General features: G+C 55.0%; 1 protein-coding gene across 8 annotated transcripts in view; it reads left to right on the top strand.

The window, feature by feature from the left end:
• ARHGAP23 (Rho GTPase activating protein 23) overlaps positions 1-17,534 on the top strand; it is a 94,261-nt gene that overhangs the window by 56,860 nt on the left and 19,867 nt on the right. For 6 of the 8 annotated variants that reach the window (XM_054671613.2, XM_054671612.1, XM_054671615.1 and 3 more), the window contains 9 exons: positions 2,542-2,859; positions 4,401-4,462; positions 4,718-4,848; positions 6,993-7,114; positions 7,494-7,649; positions 11,091-11,169; positions 15,135-15,208; positions 15,494-15,583; positions 16,435-16,560. In XM_054671613.2, coding sequence (XP_054527588.1) covers positions 2,542-2,859; positions 4,401-4,462; positions 4,718-4,848; positions 6,993-7,114; positions 7,494-7,649; positions 11,091-11,169; positions 15,135-15,208; positions 15,494-15,583; positions 16,435-16,560 — 1,158 coding nt within the window. The remainder of the gene's footprint in view (positions 1-2,541; positions 2,860-4,400; positions 4,463-4,717; positions 4,849-6,992; positions 7,115-7,493; positions 7,650-11,090; positions 11,170-15,134; positions 15,209-15,493; positions 15,584-16,434; positions 16,561-17,534) is intronic. The other 2 variants (XM_054671616.1, XM_054671614.1) reach the window with 2 other exon arrangements.

The raw sequence follows: 17,534 nt of genomic DNA, 5'->3' as shown, positions 1-17,534 counted from the left end.
ACTCCCTTGCTGGCCAAAACCCGATATCACTTGTTCTCTTGGTGCCGTGGCCTGGACGTTAGAGGAGAATCTTCAGGTCAGCCTCAGGCCCTTGGTCCACCCAGGCCGTGGGCACCCTCTCCGTGCTCCCTCCCAGCCCCAGCCTCTTTCAGAGACACGGACTGTCAGGCAGAGGAGGGAAAGGGACAGTGACTTGTCCCCGCAGCCTCAGCCCCAGCATGGGAGCTGCATGCAGCCTTGGTGACCAACTCCCTCACTCATTTACCAGCCGGAGACACTGAGGCCTGGGAGTGCGGTTGACTTGTCCTAGGTTATGCCGCTGGTTTAGCCTCAGAGAGGTGCCCTTGTCACCACCTCACTGTCACATTAAAATTCTCCCTGGAGGGCTCTGCTGTCTCCTGCTCTGAATGTCCCTGTCCCCATCCAGCAGTTCTGTGATGAGCAGGGCTCACAGCTCAGGATCCACACGATGGGAGGCCAGATGTGGGCTGTGCCCATCTGCCAGCCACGGGGTCTCTTTGTCTGGTTTGTTCGGAGAGCTGAGGCCTGTGCTGGATGTGGAGCCACCAGCCAGCAGAGAGGAGCTCTTGGTCTGATGGGAGATGGAGCTCCTGCCCTCAGGGTGCTCCAAGGATCATTAATTCATTTATTCAACAAATATTGATGAGCCCTTGCATGCTGCTGTAGGCGCTGGGATATGGAAATGAGAGGACGGACAAGCTCCCTGTCCCCAGGACAGCCTGAGGCTGCAGTAAGTTCTTGGAAAGGATCAAGCTGATCAGAAGCGGGAGCTGCATTGAGGGAAAAATATGGCCAGAGAAGGCCTCGCTGAGGAGGTGACGTTGGTGATGCTGGAGCTCAGATCTGAAGGGGAAGAAGGAAGCAGCCACATATAGAAGTGAGGGAGGGGGGCTTAGGCAGAAGGAACAGCAAGCAGAGAGGCCCTGAGAAAGGAAAGGCTTGGCTCGCTCACCTGCAAGGGCCCCCTGGCTTGACATAGTGAGAAAGGTGTGAAGATGAATTTGGAGAAAGGCAGGGACAGACCACAGGAGACCTTAGATTTGATTCTGAGGGCGATGGGATCCCTTAAGAGGATGCTGAGCAGGGGAGAGATGTGATCTCCTTTTCATTCTAACATGATCGCTGCAGCTGCTGCTGGAGAATGGTTGCAGGAGCGAGAGTAGAGACTGGGAAGGTCTGTGCATCCTCTAAGCAAGAGGCGTTGATGGCGTGGACCGGGTGGTGGCAGGAAAGACAGAGATGGGATATTTTGGAGGCAGAATAGTTGTGACTTCCTGATGGATGGGATGTCAAGGGCGAGGAAAAGGGAGGAGTCAAGGGCAGCTCCCAGGTTTCTGGGCAACTGGATGGATTGACTGGGCTGGAAAAGATGGGGGTAGAGAGTGGAGAAGAGGTTTGATGGTAAGAAATCACATGGCCTGGCAAGTATTGTGCAGAGTGCCCATGGGACCTGCAAATGAAGCCACTGAGCAGGGTGGGGGTGCCGGGCTGTGGCTGGGGGAGACGCTGGGCTTGGGAATGGCCATCAGCAGATGGACCTAGTTTAAAGGCACGGCAGAGGTGACATCCTTGAGGGAGGTGTGCAGGGAGAGGAGAGGAGAGGAGAGTCAGGACAAAGTTCTGGAGCTCCGCCTCCTTTAGGGCGGGGTCTCTTACCCTCAGCTCTGCTGACATTTTGGGCCAGATAATTCCTTGTTGGGGGAGGCTGTCCTGTGCATTGTGCAATGTTTAGCCGCATCCCTCAGATGCCATAGCACACCCTCCAGCTCCCTCCACACAAATGTCCCGTGGGGACGAGTCTCCTGGCTGTTTAACTACAGGTGTAGAGGGTGGGGGAGGGCAAGTAGAGAAGACTAGGAAGGAGCCAGTGGCATTAGGAAGAAAGCTGGGAACGTGGGGTCTCAGGTGCCGAGATAGGGTCTGGAGAGGGAAGGAGGGGCTGGCTGTGTCAGATGCCGCTGAGGGGTTAAGGCAAGTTGGGGAGAAGCAGCCACTGGCTTTGGCCACATGGCGGTTCTGGGTGTCCCTGAGAGGAGCTTCTGGGCAAGTGGAGTCTTGGGTGGGCGGCAGGAAAGTGGGGAGAACAACCCTCTAAGAGTGCGGACGGCTTCTGAGCAGGTTTGCTGGGATGAGGGGCAGCCTGGGGAGGGGCGTGGGCTGGGAATGGCATGGGCTGGGAATGGCATCCCCAGGATTTCATGTATGGAGGGCCATGCTGGGTGTCTGAGCATTGCCACCGCTTGGTGAGTGTTGATGCTGGTGTTTAGAGGGGGAGAGGGTTGGGGTCTGCTGGGGGGCTTTAGGATGATGGGTAGGGGTGTCTAGGCAGGCGAGGGGCTGAGAAAGCATTGGTGGGCTGTGGGCAGGAGGCTGCCCAGGTCTAGCCGGGTGGAGCAGGGGGCTCCTGGTAGGCAGCGTGGGGTCCATCCCCTGGCTGTCCTCTGTCTGCTACTCTGAGAGCAGTGGGCAAAACTGGCCTCTCACCATTCCTGTCTCCCCCAACCCCGTGTCTCCCTGCAGAAAGCGGGCAGCGGCCTGCGCCAGTGGAAGCGGGTGTACGCCGCACTGCGGGCACGCTCGCTCTCGCTGAGCAAGGAGCGGCGGGAGCCCGGGCCGGCGGCGGCGGGGGCTGCGGCGGCCGGCGCAGGTGAGGACGAGGCGGCGCCCGTCTGCATCGGCTCCTGCCTCGTGGACATCTCCTACAGCGAGACCAAGAGGAGGCACGTGTTCCGGCTGACCACCGCTGACTTCTGTGAATATCTCTTTCAGGCTGAGGACCGGGATGACATGCTGGGCTGGATCAGAGCGATCCGGGAGAACAGCAGGGCCGAGGGCGAGGTGAGGGCCCGGCCAGCCCGGCAGCCACAGAGGGCGGGCGGGGTGGCCTCTCACCGGCTGTGGACCTGGGATGCCCGCTCTGAGCCTCACTTCCCTCTGCTAGAAAGGGGGGCTGACAGGAGTGCACCTCGTGATTGTGTCCCCCTAGGTTTCGGGGTGAGGAGGGTGCACAGGCAGGGCTCACGGGGGACCTGGCGTCCTCAGGTGCGGGGACCGGCAGTCACCATCCTGACCCTAATGATGACAGGGATGATTGTGACTGTGTTAGGATCGCCTTGAGCAGGCTCCGGTGTGGAGTGGTCAGCTCCAGGCCAGTCTCAGCTTTTCTCAGCAGGCGAGGAAGGCAGGGGCCTCCTATGGAGTGTGTTAGGGCATGAGTGTCCCCGCACCAGAACTGCACTGGGCTGGCCCGTCTGCAGGAGGATGAGCACATTGACCTTGTGAGGAGGCCGAGAGGCTTGGCCTTTGGCCACAGGTGGGCAGGGGTGGAGCCAAGGGCCTCGGCAGGGATTTTGGGATAATTTTTTTTTCTTTTTTTGAGGCAGAGTCTCGCTCTGTTGCCCAGGCTGGAGTGCAGTGGCGCGATCTCAGCTCACTGCAACCTCCGCCTCCCAGGTTCAAGTGATTCTCCTGCCTTAGCCTCCCGAGTAGCTGGGACTATAGGCGCATGCCACCATGCCCGGCTAATTTTTTTTTAGTAGAGATGGGGTTTCACTGTGTTAGCCAGGATGGTCTTGATCTCCTGACCTCGTGATCCTCCTGCCTCAGCCTCCCAAAGTGCTGGGATTACAGGTGTGAGCCACTGCGCCCAGCCGAAGAATTTTTTTTAATGGTGCCCGTTGTGGTCAGCCATAGCTGCACTCCAGGGGCCTAGGTAGGGATTCCTCCCTGTTTACTTCTTTGGCCAGGAACCTACACAGAAGTGCCTTGAGACACCCACACAAAGTCATGTGGGCGTCCCAGGCCTGGGGTCTCTGCCAAGAGGGCAGTGGGCCGGGGCCTGCTGTGGCCGTGGGAGGGGGTGCTAGTGCATGGCCTCTTGCTGAGGTCACATCCTCTCACTGACCAGGCTCTGCTCTCCCGGGAACAGCTTTCCCCACTGCAGGGAGGAAGGCACCTGGAATTTGGGCCTCCTCCTCTGGGGGCCTGGCTTGGCTGTCCCCAACAAGGCTTAGTCAGGGGATCCCAAGTCACCATCACTATGGCAGTAGCAGTCCCTCCTGGGGCACCTCCTCCATGCCTGCTCAGCGTCTGCCAGGACGGTGGCGAGTGCTGCATGATTCTGCACCCGGCCCTGAGCCTTCCCTGTTAGCCCCCCATGTTTATTACCGAGGAGACTGAGGCTCAGAGAGGCTAAGAGGCTTCCCCAAGGCCTCAGCTGGTGAGAGGGTGCTGGGGAGTCCAGGCCTGGTCTTTCTCACTCCAAGGTCTGGGCTGTCCACCTGGCAGGTGGACAAGAGGGGAAGCAGGGCTAGGGATGAGCCCTGGGGTGGGCTGGCTGTGGGCACTGACATGATCCGCTCTCTCCTCTCCTGCTTCAGGACCCCGGCTGTGCCAACCAAGCTCTGATCAGCAAGAAGCTTAATGATTATCGCAAAGTGAGGTGAGGCCCAGCCCTCGTGGAGCAGTCTCCTCTGTGGGGGTGGTAAGGGGCTGAAGGCAAAGGATGTCTTCCTGGCCCACCTCCAGGGCTGCCCTCTGCTGGGGGAAGGGGTATCCAGGGTCTCCAGGCTGCAGTTAGGCATGGAGGCATTGCCTCAGGGTGGAGGGGAGGTCCCGAGGGGCGGGAGGCCAGGGTGGGTGGCCTGCTTGGCCACCCCAAATGAAGACCTCTCCTCTCCCCCTTTTTCCTACACAGCCATAGCTCTGGGCCCAAAGCTGATTCCTCCCCCAAAGGCTCTCGCGGCCTGGGGGGCCTCAAGTCTGAGTTCCTCAAGCAGAGTGCGGCACGTGGCCTCAGGACTCAGGAACTGCCCGCAGGGAGCAAGGGTAGGAAGGTGGCCACTGAGACAGGGTGGTGTGTGGGGGCAGGGGGCATGGGGAGGGGAGGGCACGCATGTGTGTGTTGGGCTGTGTCTGCTCGTGTGTGCCTGACTGTGTGCCAGGGCTGCCGGTATGTCTGTCTGCGTGTGCATGCCTGTGAGGGTCTAGGGGCTCTCAGGGTCTCGGGGTGGAAGGGCCTGGAGCCTGATTCCCCTCCCTGACATCCCTGCTGGGTGGTCCTCTAATCTTTGCTGGTGTCTCTGCAGGGATGAGAGGCCCACCCTTTCCAAGAGCAACCTTTCCCATTTCCCTCACCTTTGGCTGTTAGAAAGTTCTTACCTGGCTGGGCAAGGTGGCTCACACATGTAATCCCAGCACTTTGGGAGGCCAAGGCAGGGCAGATCACCTGAGGTCAGGAGTTCAAGACCAGCCTGACCAACATGGCGAAACCCCAACTCTACTAAAAATACAGAAGGCCGGGCGCGGTGGCTCACGTCTGTAATCCCAGCACTTTGGGAGGCCGAGGTGGGCGGATCACGAGGTCAGGAGATCGAGACCATCCTGGCTAACACGGTGAAACCCCGTCTCTACTAAAAAATACAAAAAATTAGCCGGGTGTGGTGGCAGGCACCTGTAGTCCCAGCTACTCAGGAGGCTGAGGCAGGAGAATGGCATGAACCTGGGAGGCGGAGCTTGCATTGAGCCAAGATCGCGCCACTGCACTCTAGCCTGGGTGACAGAGCGAGACTCCGTCTCAAAAAAAAAAAATAAATAAAAGTACCCGGGCGTGGTGGTGTGCGCCTGTAATCCCAACTACTTGGGAGGCTGAGACATGAGAATCACTTGAGCCTGGGAGGTGGAGGTTGCAGTGAGCCGAGATCACACCACTGCACTCCAGCCTGGGTGACAGAGCGAGACCCTGTCTCAAAAAAAAAAAAAAAAGAAAGAAAGTTGTTCCCTTGGGCCAGCAGGCATGGTGGCTGACACCTATAATCCCAGCATCATTTTGGGAGGCTGAGGCTGGAGGATTGCTTGAGGCCAGGAGTTTGAGACCAGCCTGGGTAACATAGCAAGGTCCTATCCCTACAAAATATTTTTTTATATATTATTTATTTATTTAGAGACAGAGTCTCATTCTGTCACTCAGGCTGGAGTGCAGTGGCGTGATCTCAGCTCATTGCAACCTCCACCTCTTAGGTTCAAGCGATTCTTGTGCCTCAGCCCCCCTAGTAACTGGGATTACAGGCATGTGCCACCACGCCCGGCTAATTTTTTTATTTTTTATTTTTTTTTGAGACGGAGTCTCGCTCTGTTGCCCAGGCTGGAGTGCAGTGGCGTGATCTCGGCTCACTGCAAGCTCCGCCTCCTGGGTTCACGCCATTCTCCTGCCTCAGCCTCCCGAGTAGCTGGGACTACAGGCGCCCACCACCACGCCTGGCTAATTTTTTTATATTTTTAGCAGAGACAGGGTTTCACCGTGTTAGCCAGGATGGTCTCGATCTCCTGACCTCGTGATCTGCCCGCCTCGGCCTCCCATAGTGCTGGGATTACAGGCGTAAGCCACCGCGCCCGGCCCACGCCCGGCTAATTTTTGTATGTTTAGTAGAGACAGGGTTTTGCCATGTTGGCCAGCTGGTCTCGAACTCCTGGCCTCATGTGGTCCTGCCGGCCTCAGCTTCCCAAAGTGCTGGGATTACAAGCATAAGCCACTGTGCTTGGCAAAAAAATTTTTTTTTAATTAGCCAGGTGTGGTGGTATGAGCTTATAGTCCCAGCCACTCGGGAGGCTGGGGAGGGAAGATTGCTTGAGCCCAGGAATTTGAGGCTGCATTGAGCTATGATCATACCACTGCACTACAGCCTGAGCGACAGAGACCCTATCTCTAAAGAAACAAAGTTCTGTGGCTTCCGCCTTGTAGTTTTGGCCCACGAGCCACACGGAAGTCCTTGCATTGCTCTGGGCCTCTCCTTTGGGGTAAGCATCCTCCCCTTCAGGCCTTCTCTCTTGCCATACAATGTCCCATCAGCCCTGGGCATCTGGTTTCTTCTCTGATGGAATCCCCATACGTCCAAATGTGTGAATGTGGCAGTGAATGTGTGTGACCCTCCTGGATACCCCAGCTCACTCTGGCTCTGTCTCCCCCACTTCAGATGACAGTGCTGCAGCCCCCAAAACCCCCTGGGGCATCAACATCATCAAGAAAAATAAGAAGGCCGCCCCGAGGGCGTTTGGGGTCAGGCTGGAGGAGTGCCAGCCAGCCACGGAGAACCAGGTGGGTCTCTGCCACACGCCAGAGCAGGCCCAGCAGGGGGAGACCGAGGCACAGAGGGTCAGAGCAGCAAGGGACATGGAACCAGCTCTCCACCTCATTGTACAAACACAGCTGGGAAAACAGCCCAGAGAGGGGAAGGCCCCCGCCTGCCCCGGGCCTCCCAGGGAGGGAGCAGCAGGGCTGAGGCTGAGCCCGGCTCCTTCTCAGACCATGGCGAGGCTTTGGTGTCATTTTTAGCTCTCAGACTGGAGGCAGCAAGGGCCTTTTGTTCCCCCCAAGGGTTCCTGGCAGCAGCTCTGGGCCTTGCGTTGTCCCCTTCTTGGCCTCCCCAGCTCCTCTGGCCCCTGTCCCCCCTAACACCCCTCCCATGTGTCCCCAGCGCGTCCCCTTAATCGTGGCTGCATGCTGTCGCATTGTGGAGGCACGAGGGCTGGAGTCCACAGGCATTTACCGAGTGCCCGGCAACAATGCAGTGGTGTCCAGCCTACAGGAGCAGCTCAACCGCGGGCCTGGTGACATCAACCTGCAGGATGAGGTGGGTGAAGCTGGGGGGTCTGTGGAAGGGGGGCTGAGATGGTGTGTGGGTGGTGCTCCGCTTGGAGAGTTCTGTGGTCTATTGTGTTGCATGCATTGTGCCCTATGACATGCCCGGCATTGGTCCAGAACACCAAGATGGGCAAGATGGGACCTGCCCCCGCTGGCCAGCCCGGGGATGGGCATCACCCCAGGCTGAAGCTGACCAAGTAAATGCAGTCATGGCCTGGGGAGCTCTGAGGCAGAGGCTCACAGATGGCAGTTTTGTCCGAGTGTTTAGGATGAGTAGAGTTCACCAAAGGCCGGTGAAAGCCAGGTGAGGGCATTCCAGGCAGCAGAATGGCCTGCTCAATGGTGTAGACGCGGAAAGTGTGCCAGGAGTCAACCAGCTTTCTCTGTAGGAGGCAGAGAGTAAATATTTTCTGCTGTAGTTTGCTCTGTTGCGTTCCCCCCTTCTCTTCCTCCTCCTTCTCTTCCTAATCCTTTAACAACGTAAAAACCATACTTAGCTCAAGGGCCATCCAAAAGCAGGCTGTGGCTAGATATTGCCTACAGACCATGGTTTACAAACCGCCGGCTTAGAAAAAGGGGAATATATGATGTTTTCTAGAATGGCCAGCAATTTGGGTGGCTGCAACATGGAAAGAGAAGTGGCTGATCAGGCGAGATGAGACCAGCCTGTGAAGGGATCTGCAATCACACTTAAGTGTTTCCAGCAAGGCCGGCGATTCTCAAAGGGTGTTCCCCAGAGTCCTAGGGTTCCCCAGAGGGGCCTTGGGAGGCCAGGGGCAGGTCAGGACCCCCTGTCCTTGCTAGAGCAACCCTGCTTTGCCCAGTCTGTTGTACTGGGTTTTCATGTACAATTTTATTTGTCCAAAGGGGCTCTGATAAAAAAGATATTTTGGAAAACCATGAACGTGGGCAGTGATGTCCCACGAATCACACACATGAAGGCTCATGGAATACACAAGTCTTCCTGTCCTTGGAGAATGAGGAGCTGAGACAAGTGTGTGTGAAATTGTGGACAAGAGAAAAAGATGATCTCTCATCAGGGACCACACTGTGATGAGGAAGGAGAGGGTGCTCAGGCTGGAGCAGGTGGTGGCTGGAGGGTTTGAGTATTGGAGGAATGAATAGGAGGGGGCAGGTGGACGGGAAGCCTTTCGGGGTGTGAGACGATGGCATTTTCCAAAACCCCAGCAAGGGCCGGGGAGGGCTTGAGGGTTAGGACAGAGAGTGGATCTACCTCCTGGGCTTGGAGGTGGGGAGGGTGAGGCCCCAGGGGGACAGAGAGTGTATCTACCTCCTGGGCTTGGAGATGGGGAGGGTGAGGCCCCAGGGGGACAGAGAGGGCATTTGATGGCTTCACTGAAGACTTCGACCTTGATCTGATGGACAGTAGGGAGCTTCTGATGGTTCTTAAGCTGGGGAAGCATCGTGAGAACAAAGTTCAAGAAACAGTAATGCTCCTGCTCATGTCCATTGGATACGAATGCGGAGGGCAGGGGTCTGGGGAGAAGTCACTGACCTATGGAAGCGCTAAGTGTCGGGAGGACTTGGTGGTCCCAGGGGAAGGGGGAGGATGGGAGCAACCCTAAGAGTTGTCTGCATGAGAGGGAGGAAGGAGGGGCGAGGAAGAGCCGCATGTTTGAGCTGGGGCTGGTGGTATCTTCCCTTGGCAGAAACCAGGGAGTGGGGCAGCGTGAGGAGAGGCGGAAGGGAGGGGCCGTCTCAGGGAGTGGCTCCATTGGATTTGGGGTGTGGAAAGTCCCTTGCATGGGGTGAGGGCATAAACAGGCGCTATATTGAGCGTGGACTAGAGAGTGGCATGGGTCTTTCTGCAGCTGGGGCATGGGATGACCAAGGGTGGGCCGCAGAACAGCAGGGGCCACGCTCTGAGTGGGACAGAAGGAGAGGGCCGCCAGTGAGGCTGGGGTGAGGGCAGACACTTCACTCTGGAGGAACCAGGAAGCACTGGCCAGGGCATTGGGTTTGGCAGCTGGGAGATGAGAGGAGCTCACACCTGAGGGCCAGGAGGTAACAGAGTCGGGTGGGCAGGAGCCGCACTGGGTGTGTGTGAGATGAGGGGGCCATGCTGGCAGGCAGCTGGTCCAAGCCAGGGCCAGCTGGGGGCATACGAGGTATATTGGGTGTGTTGTTTTGTCTTGGATATCATTGTGTCATTTGTTGTGGGTCGTGCTGGGAGTAAGTGTAGTGGGGGATGAATCTAACCCCTGGTGAGCCTGTGGGGAGTGTATTGTTTATGGGATTGTCTGGCATTAAGCTGTGGATCCATTGTAATGAGTGTGTGTACTGCTGTACTGTGTCTCTTTGTTGGGGGTATTAGGTCGCTTTCTGGGCCTGAGTTATTCTGAGCCATTCCCAGCGAGGCGGCTGTGCCCGACTTGGTTGCAATGTGGGGTGATGGTGCCCCCTGGAGGATAGAAGGGACAACGACCCGGCCGTTAGTTCTTGTACTCAACAACCATTTATTTTAGAGCAGGGTTTCTCAATCTCAGTGGACATTTTGGGAAGAACAATTATTTGTTGTGTGGGGTTGTCCTGTGCATTGGAGGGAATTTGGCATCATCCCTGGCCTCGATCCACTAGATGCAAGTGGCACCTTCCAGTTGGGAAAATCAAAATGGCTCCAGACATTGTCAAATGTCCTCTGTGGGTGGAGTGGGAGTTTGGGGGACAAAATTGCCTCCTTCTGTTAGAACTACTGATTTAGGGCCATGTAAGTACCAGGTTAACTGTCCTTGCTAGGTGATAGGAGCACAGTGGGAAATGAGACAGACGGGATCCTGTCTCCTCCTGGAGCTTACAGTCCTGCAGGGAGACAGGCATGAACACGGAAACAAAAGCAGAAAATAATGACAAATTGGGTTAAGCACCATGAAGGAAACAAAGTCAGGGCTGGGGTGCAGATGACAGGGCCGTGGTGAAGGTGGCTGCTTTAGCTATGAGGGTCAGAGAAGGCCTCTTTGAAGAGCGACTTTTAGGTGGGGATGAGGAGCCAGTTGTGTGGAGGCGGGGAGGAAAGTTCTGGTTGAGGAAACCAGCACATGCAGAGGACCTGAGACAGGAAGGAGCCGGCACGAATGACTGCTGTGTCACGGATGCTTAAACTGTGCCCCGTGGAGGCAGCAGCTGCCACTCACTGTTTCCCCACAGTGCCTGCGACTTTCTGTGCATGGGGAGGTGTTGGAGCCCACGCACTGGCAGGAGCAGGGAGGGGCTGGGGCCAAGTGTAAGTGTGGGCACAGGACCTCTGTGGGGACTCAGTTCTGCTGCCACCATCCTGATGAGTAGAGAGCTTGGTCTAAGTAGGTCCCAGGGAGGGCCTGGTGGGCTTGATTGGGCTCTGGGGAGAATGATCATGGAGGCATGGGCATCGGGCTGGGCCTGCCTGTGGCCTGACATCTGACCCCTCCCCCAGCGCTGGCAAGACCTCAATGTGATCAGCAGCCTGCTCAAGTCCTTCTTCCGAAAGCTGCCCGAGCCTCTTTTCACTGATGGTGAGTAGGAGGTGGAAGTGGGGCGGGGAGGGGACACCAGTCCGTGCCTCACCCTGACCACTACTTTTGCATTTGGTTTGTTGGTTTTACTCTTTTTTTTTTTTTTTTTTTTTTGAGACAGTCTTGCTCTGTTGCCCAGGCTGGAGTGCAGTGGCGCAATCACGGCTCATTGCAGCCTCAAGCTACTGGGCTCAAGCGATCCTCCCACCTCAGCCTCCTGAGTAGCTGAGACAGCAGGTGAACACCACCACACCCAGCTAATTTAAAAGTTTTTTTCAGAGATGGGGGGAGTTTCTCACTATGTTGCTCAGACTGGTGTTGCACTCCTGGGCTCAATCAATCCTCCTGCCTGCCCCAGCCTCACAAAATGCTGGGATTACAGGCATGAGCCACCACGCTGGCTTTTTTTTTTTTTTTTTTTAACACAAAAGCTTATTGAAAAAACATAGATTGTACAGATGTGAATGAAGAAAACTGCACAGGACCCTGTGAATGTCCTGCTCCCTTTCACGGGAGGTTGTGGCTAACACTTTCTGAGCATTAGTGTGTGCCAAGCACAACTCCCTACAGCAACTCCATGAGGAAGGTGCTATTGTCTTCCCTCTGCAGATTAGGAAACCAAGGCTCAGAGAGGTTTAATGCCTTGCCCAAGGTCGCACAGGTTGTAAATGGCAGAGCCAGGATTCCACCCCAGGCGTCGGGCACCGACGGGCTTTGGCCATTTGCTGAACTGCTTATTCACAATCTGTTGTGTTTCTCTCCTGGCCCTCTTATATGCATGGCAGAGATACACACGTGCCTGCATGGGGTTTGGATTTGGGTGGGTTCAGGGGTGTGCTGGCAGATGTTTAACATCTGTCTCTGGGGGAAAAAAGCCCTAATGCCTAGCGTTTTCCAGCTTCCATGGCGTAAATACTCCTACCATGGTTTATTTCAAGCCACCAACATGATGTCACCAACATGGAATTGGGAAGAGAGGCACACAGTCGCTCTCAGGAGCTGGTGTGAGCGGGCTCCAGCACACCGCTGGTTGAGTTGTTTTTAACAAAAGCAGAGTTGTAATTCTGAGATTCATTCGTGTCAGTGCAGAGAGCTCTACCTCATTCTTCTTTTAAATCAGCCACATAGAATTTCATGGTTTGAATAGACTACAATTTCTTTAAGTACTCCTCTATTGATGGATATTTAGGTTGTCTTCAAATGTTTGCTATTACACAACCTGTTGCAATGGCTTTCCTTGAATAAGTCCTTGCACGCCTGGATCTGTGCTCTCTAAGGAGATTCTTAGATGTAGAATTGCTGGGTCAAAGTCCCGGTGAACCTTTCTGAGACCAGTGTCAATTGCACTCTGAGAAAGAGGCCCTGGTTTAGACTCCCACTAAAATGTAGGAGTCTGTCTCTCCACATCCCCAACAGCATTGGATATTATAACTATTATTGTTATTTGAAGGCCAGGCATGGTGGCTTATGCCTGTGATCCCAGCACTTTGGAAGGCTGAGGCGGGTGGATCACCTGAGGTCAGGAGTTCAAGACCAGCCTGACTGTGGTGAAACCCCATCTCTACTAAAAATACAAAAATTAGCTGGATGTGGTGGCGGGTGCCTGTAGTCCCAGCTGCTAGGGAGGCTGAGACAAGAGAATTGCTTGATCCCAGGAGGCAGAGGTTGCAGTGAGCCGAGATCGCACCACTGCACTTCAGCCTGGGTGACAGAGCAAGACTCCATCTCAAAATAAATAAATAAATAAATAATACAATAAAATAAAAATAAAAATACTATTATTTGACACAGGATCTTGCTCTGTTGCCCAGACTGGAATGCAGTGGCGCAATCATGGCTCACTGCAGCCTCAACCTCCTGGGCTCAAGTGATCCTCCCATCTCAGCCTCCTGAGTAGCTGGGACTACAGGTTTGTGCCACCACACCCAGCTAATTAAAAAAAATTTTTTTTTGGTAGAGGCAGGGTCTCACTACATTGCTCAGACTGGTCTTCAACTCCTGGTCTAAAGTGATCATCGTGCCTCGGCCTTTCAAAGTGCTGGGATTTTAGGCTTGAGCCACTTCACCCAGACAGCATTAAATATTATTAACATTTTAAACTTTTGCTAATCAGATAAGGGAAATGGTATCTCATTATTGTTTTTATTTTCATTGCCCTCATTACTAGGGAGATTAAATCTTTTCTCATTAGCATATTGGCTGTTTCTATTTTCTCTGTAATTGCTTGATCAGACCATGTGCCCATTTTTCTGTTGGGTTGTTTATCTTTTTCTTATGTTGATTTGTGGGAGAAAAGCTCTTTGTGTTTTACAGCTATTAACCCTTTGTTAGTTTTTGCAAATATTTGCTTTGGCCTGCCATTTGCCTTTCACTTTGCAGTGTAGAAACTGAAAACAAATTTTTTGTTGTTGTTTTGTTTTGTTTTTTGAGACAGAGTTTCACTCTTGTCGCCCAGGCTGGAGTGCAATGGTGTGATCTTGGCTCACTGCAACCTCTGCCTCCTGGGTTCAAGTGATTCTCCTGCTTCAGTCTCCCTAACAGCTGGGATTACAGGTGCCCACCATCATGCCCAGCTAATTTTTGTATTTTTGGTAGAGACGGGGTTTCACCACGTTGGCCAGGCTGGTCTTGAACTCCTGACCTCAGGTGATTCACCCTCCTTGGCCTCCCAAAGTGCTGGGATTACAGGCGTGAGCCACCGCGCCCTGCCTAACAATTTTTAATTTTATTTTTATTTAATTTTATTTATTTTTTTGAGACCGAGTCTCACCCTGTCATCCAGGCTGGAGTGCAGTGTTACGATCTCGGCTCACTGCAACCTCCGCCTCCCGGGTTCAAGCCATTCTCCTGTCTCAGCCTCCCAAGTAGCTGGGATTACAGGCGCCTACCACCATGCCCAGTTAATTTTTATATTTTTAGTAAAGATGAGGTTTTGCCACATTGGCCAGGCTGGTCTTGAACTCCTGACCTCAAGTGATCAGCTGATGCACCTCAGCCTTCCAAAGTGCTGGGATTACAGACGTGAGCCACCGTGCCTGGCCGAAAACAATTGTTTAAAATGTGACCAAAGCTGTTCATCTTTTCTTCATGGATTCTGCATCTCATGTTTAGGATGGCCTTAGGATTATAAAAATATTTTCTTACTTTTTCCCCAGTGCTTTTATAATTTTCACAATTGGCTCTGCCGTGTGATTGCATTTGTGTATTGTGAGCTAGAAATGATCCCCCCGCCCCCGATGGTAGCCATTTGTCCCAGGGACATCTGTTGAGGCCCCCATCCTTCCCCCTGATTGGAAGTGCTGCCTTTATCATATAATAAATATCCATATGGCCCGCTTCCCCCCTTTCTAGCCTTAACATTGCTCTGCCTTTTCTGCCGTGCCAGCCGGCTTCAGTTGTGCCATCCATTCGGGATGTTTCAGTCCCTGGTAGGGCAGATCCTCCCGCGTTACACTCTTTCTTTAAAAACTATTCCTGGCTGTCTTTGTGCGTTAGCTCATCCAGATGAATTTCAGAATAGGCTTATCATGTTCCATTTTTTAAAGGTCCCCATGGACTTATTCTGAAGGGAGTTGGGGTAATCCTTGGTGGAGGCTGTCTGAAGCCCCTCCTCCTCTCCAGGTGCCCTTCTCTTCTGACCTGCTGAACCTTGGTGTCCATGTCCTGGAGACGGGGGCAGGGACCCCTTTTCTGGGATCAGCATGCAGCTCAGATGGTATTGCCTCCCAAATGAACACAGCTGGGCTACCCCAGGTCAGGTGCACACCCGAGTGTAGCTGTGGTGAGTGCAGCTGTGGTGAGTGCAGCTGTGGTGGGTGTGTTCACATACACAAGAGGCTGTCGCCCACGCTGGAGCCCCCGAACTGGAGGAGTTCAAAACACAGCCCTCCCAGCAGGGCCCTCGGCCGGGAGAACAGGGGAAGGCGCTGCCCCCACCTCTCTAAAGAGTCTCCGCTGTGTTCTAGACAAATACAACGACTTCATCGAGGCCAACCGCATTGAGGACGCGCGGGAGCGAATGAGGACGCTGCGGAAGCTGGTAAGGAGAGAGAGGTGCTGTCAGGCACGAGGTGGGGCAGCTGCCTGAGCACCTCTGTCCCAGGAGGCAGGGAGTCGGGTGCTGCCCACGACCCCTGTGGCCTTGGAGAAGCCCCGCTCCACTCAGGGCCTCAGTTTCCCCATCCATACAAGAGAACGGGGGTTAGAGGATAGGTTCCAGACTCCCTGAGGCATGGTAGTGGGAGATCTTTGGGGCATGGTGGTGACGGGGGACAGGGGCAGGCCCTCACAGCCTGTCCCCATGCCCCTCCTCTCTCCTGCTCAGATCCGGGATCTCCCAGGACACTACTATGAAACGCTCAAATTCCTTGTGGGCCATCTCAAGACCATCGCTGACCACTCTGAGAAAAACAAGGTGGGGAGGAGTCCCGCATGGAGTCTGGGGGAGGCAAGCACGGACTTACTGTGTGGGGGCCCTCAGCACGCACTGAGCTCCAGCAGGTCCAGTAACTCAGGCCCCTCTAGGCACGCCCTCCTCCTATGACTGCTCCGTCCCCACCCCGCTCCTACATGCTGGTCAGTGCTTTCCCCCAGAGAGCCATCTCCTGAGTTTCTGAGGGCTTTCCAGAGGCAGGGAACCCCGGCGCCCCGTATCTGATGCATTGCCATCCTCCGACTTAGCTCAAGTCCCTCGCATTGCATTTTCCTCATCAAACCCCTTATGCCTTCTGGTTCTGCAGTGGGGAAAATGAGGGGAGTGATTTTTTGTGTTTTGTTTGTTTGTTTGTTTGTTTTGAGACGAAGTCTCACTCTGCCGCTCAGGCTGCAGTGACTTGGCACGATCTCGGCTCACTGCAACCTTCGCCTCCCGGGTTCAAGCGATGCTCCTGCCTCAGCCTCCCGAGTAGCTGAGATTACAGGCACCTGGAAGTGATCGGATTTTTTTCCCAGGCCTAAAATAACCCCTGGGACCTCCAACATGTTTCCTACTGCAGGGTCTCCCACTGCTGGCACTGACCACTCAGGGCTGCCTTGTATAGGTGTGCAGGTTGGGCACTGCTCATGGCTGCTGGGCCTGGGGATGAAAGGGGCTGAAATCTTGTCTGTGCTCTACTCATCAAGCATCTCCATGCCCATACAAGGGGGTGTCCACCCTCTAAGCTGGGGACTGGTGAGGATGTAGTTGGGGACAGAGGCCTCAGGTGCCAGAGTGAGGGAGGACCGAGTTCAGGATGTTGACAGTGACCTGCTTTCCCTGCTGCCCAGATGGAACCCCGGAACCTGGCCCTGGTCTTTGGGCCGACACTGGTGAGGACGTCAGAGGACAACATGACAGACATGGTGACCCACATGCCTGACCGCTACAAGATCGTGGAGACACTGATCCAGCACGTAAGCCCCTGTTCCAGGGGGGCGCCCGGCAGCCCCTGGGGCCCAGGCCATGTTCCTCTGAGCCCCTCGCTCTTGCTCCGCCTGGCGGAGTGTGCCCCAGGAAGGGCTCGGCAGCTTTAGAGCATGCTGCTAGGGTGGTATATACTCCTCCAAAGCCATGGGCTGCATTTCAAGGCAAGGCAGGAATGGATCCTGGAATCCCTGCTGCCCTGGGATGTTGTGTCCCCAGCAGGAGAGTCAAGAGGCCCCCGAGCATCCGAGATGCCTGGGAAAGGTAGAAGAGGAGGAAGGGCAGGGAAGGTGCTACTGGTGGAGGGCGGAAGGGGCAGCTGCAGAAGTTGGCCCCTGGAGAGGTGTCCTGGCAGACACGAGCAGACGGGGGCCAAGGTCTGGCCTGATATCAGGAGGCCCCGGCTCTAGTGACTTTCCCTGCTGGCCCCACTGAGGTTTTGGGGAGATAGTGGTGATGTTCCTGGTAACAAGGGGTGGATGGGACAGGGCACAGGGCCTTGGCCTGAGGCAGGATCCTGCACCAGTGCTTGGCATGTACTGGGCTGGCCACCTCCCTTCTCATGGCTTCCTGGATGCCAACAGCCCTGGTCCTGTAGGTTCTTGTTACTGTGCATGGGCGGAGGAGAACCCAGAGTGGCCAGCAGAGGGCGTAGGAGGCCTTGGTTTTCCAGAGCCCAACCCTAAGGCAGCACTGCCGCCTTCTGGTGTGCACACGGATGTCATTATGAATCATAGATTTTCCATTTCCAATTCTTGTTACAGCCCACAAAGGATGAGAACAGAGCCCCTCCTGCCAGGGGAAATAAGACTGGCAGCTGGTCAGAGGAAGAGAAGCCTCAGTCCCAAGCCCCCTAGACACTTTAGGGAAGGAAAGCTGGGCCCTATCACCCCCATTTTACAGAGGAGGAAACAGGCTCAGAGAGGCAAAGCAACTTGCTCATGGTCACACAGCTAATAAGTGG

This window comes from Pan troglodytes, chromosome 19, assembly GCF_028858775.2.
Source record: "Pan troglodytes isolate AG18354 chromosome 19, NHGRI_mPanTro3-v2.0_pri, whole genome shotgun sequence".
Classification (NCBI taxonomy): Eukaryota; Metazoa; Chordata; class Mammalia; order Primates; family Hominidae; genus Pan; species Pan troglodytes.
The sequence above is the reverse complement of the archived record's forward strand: the minus strand, read 5'-3'. Positions and strand labels throughout refer to the sequence as shown.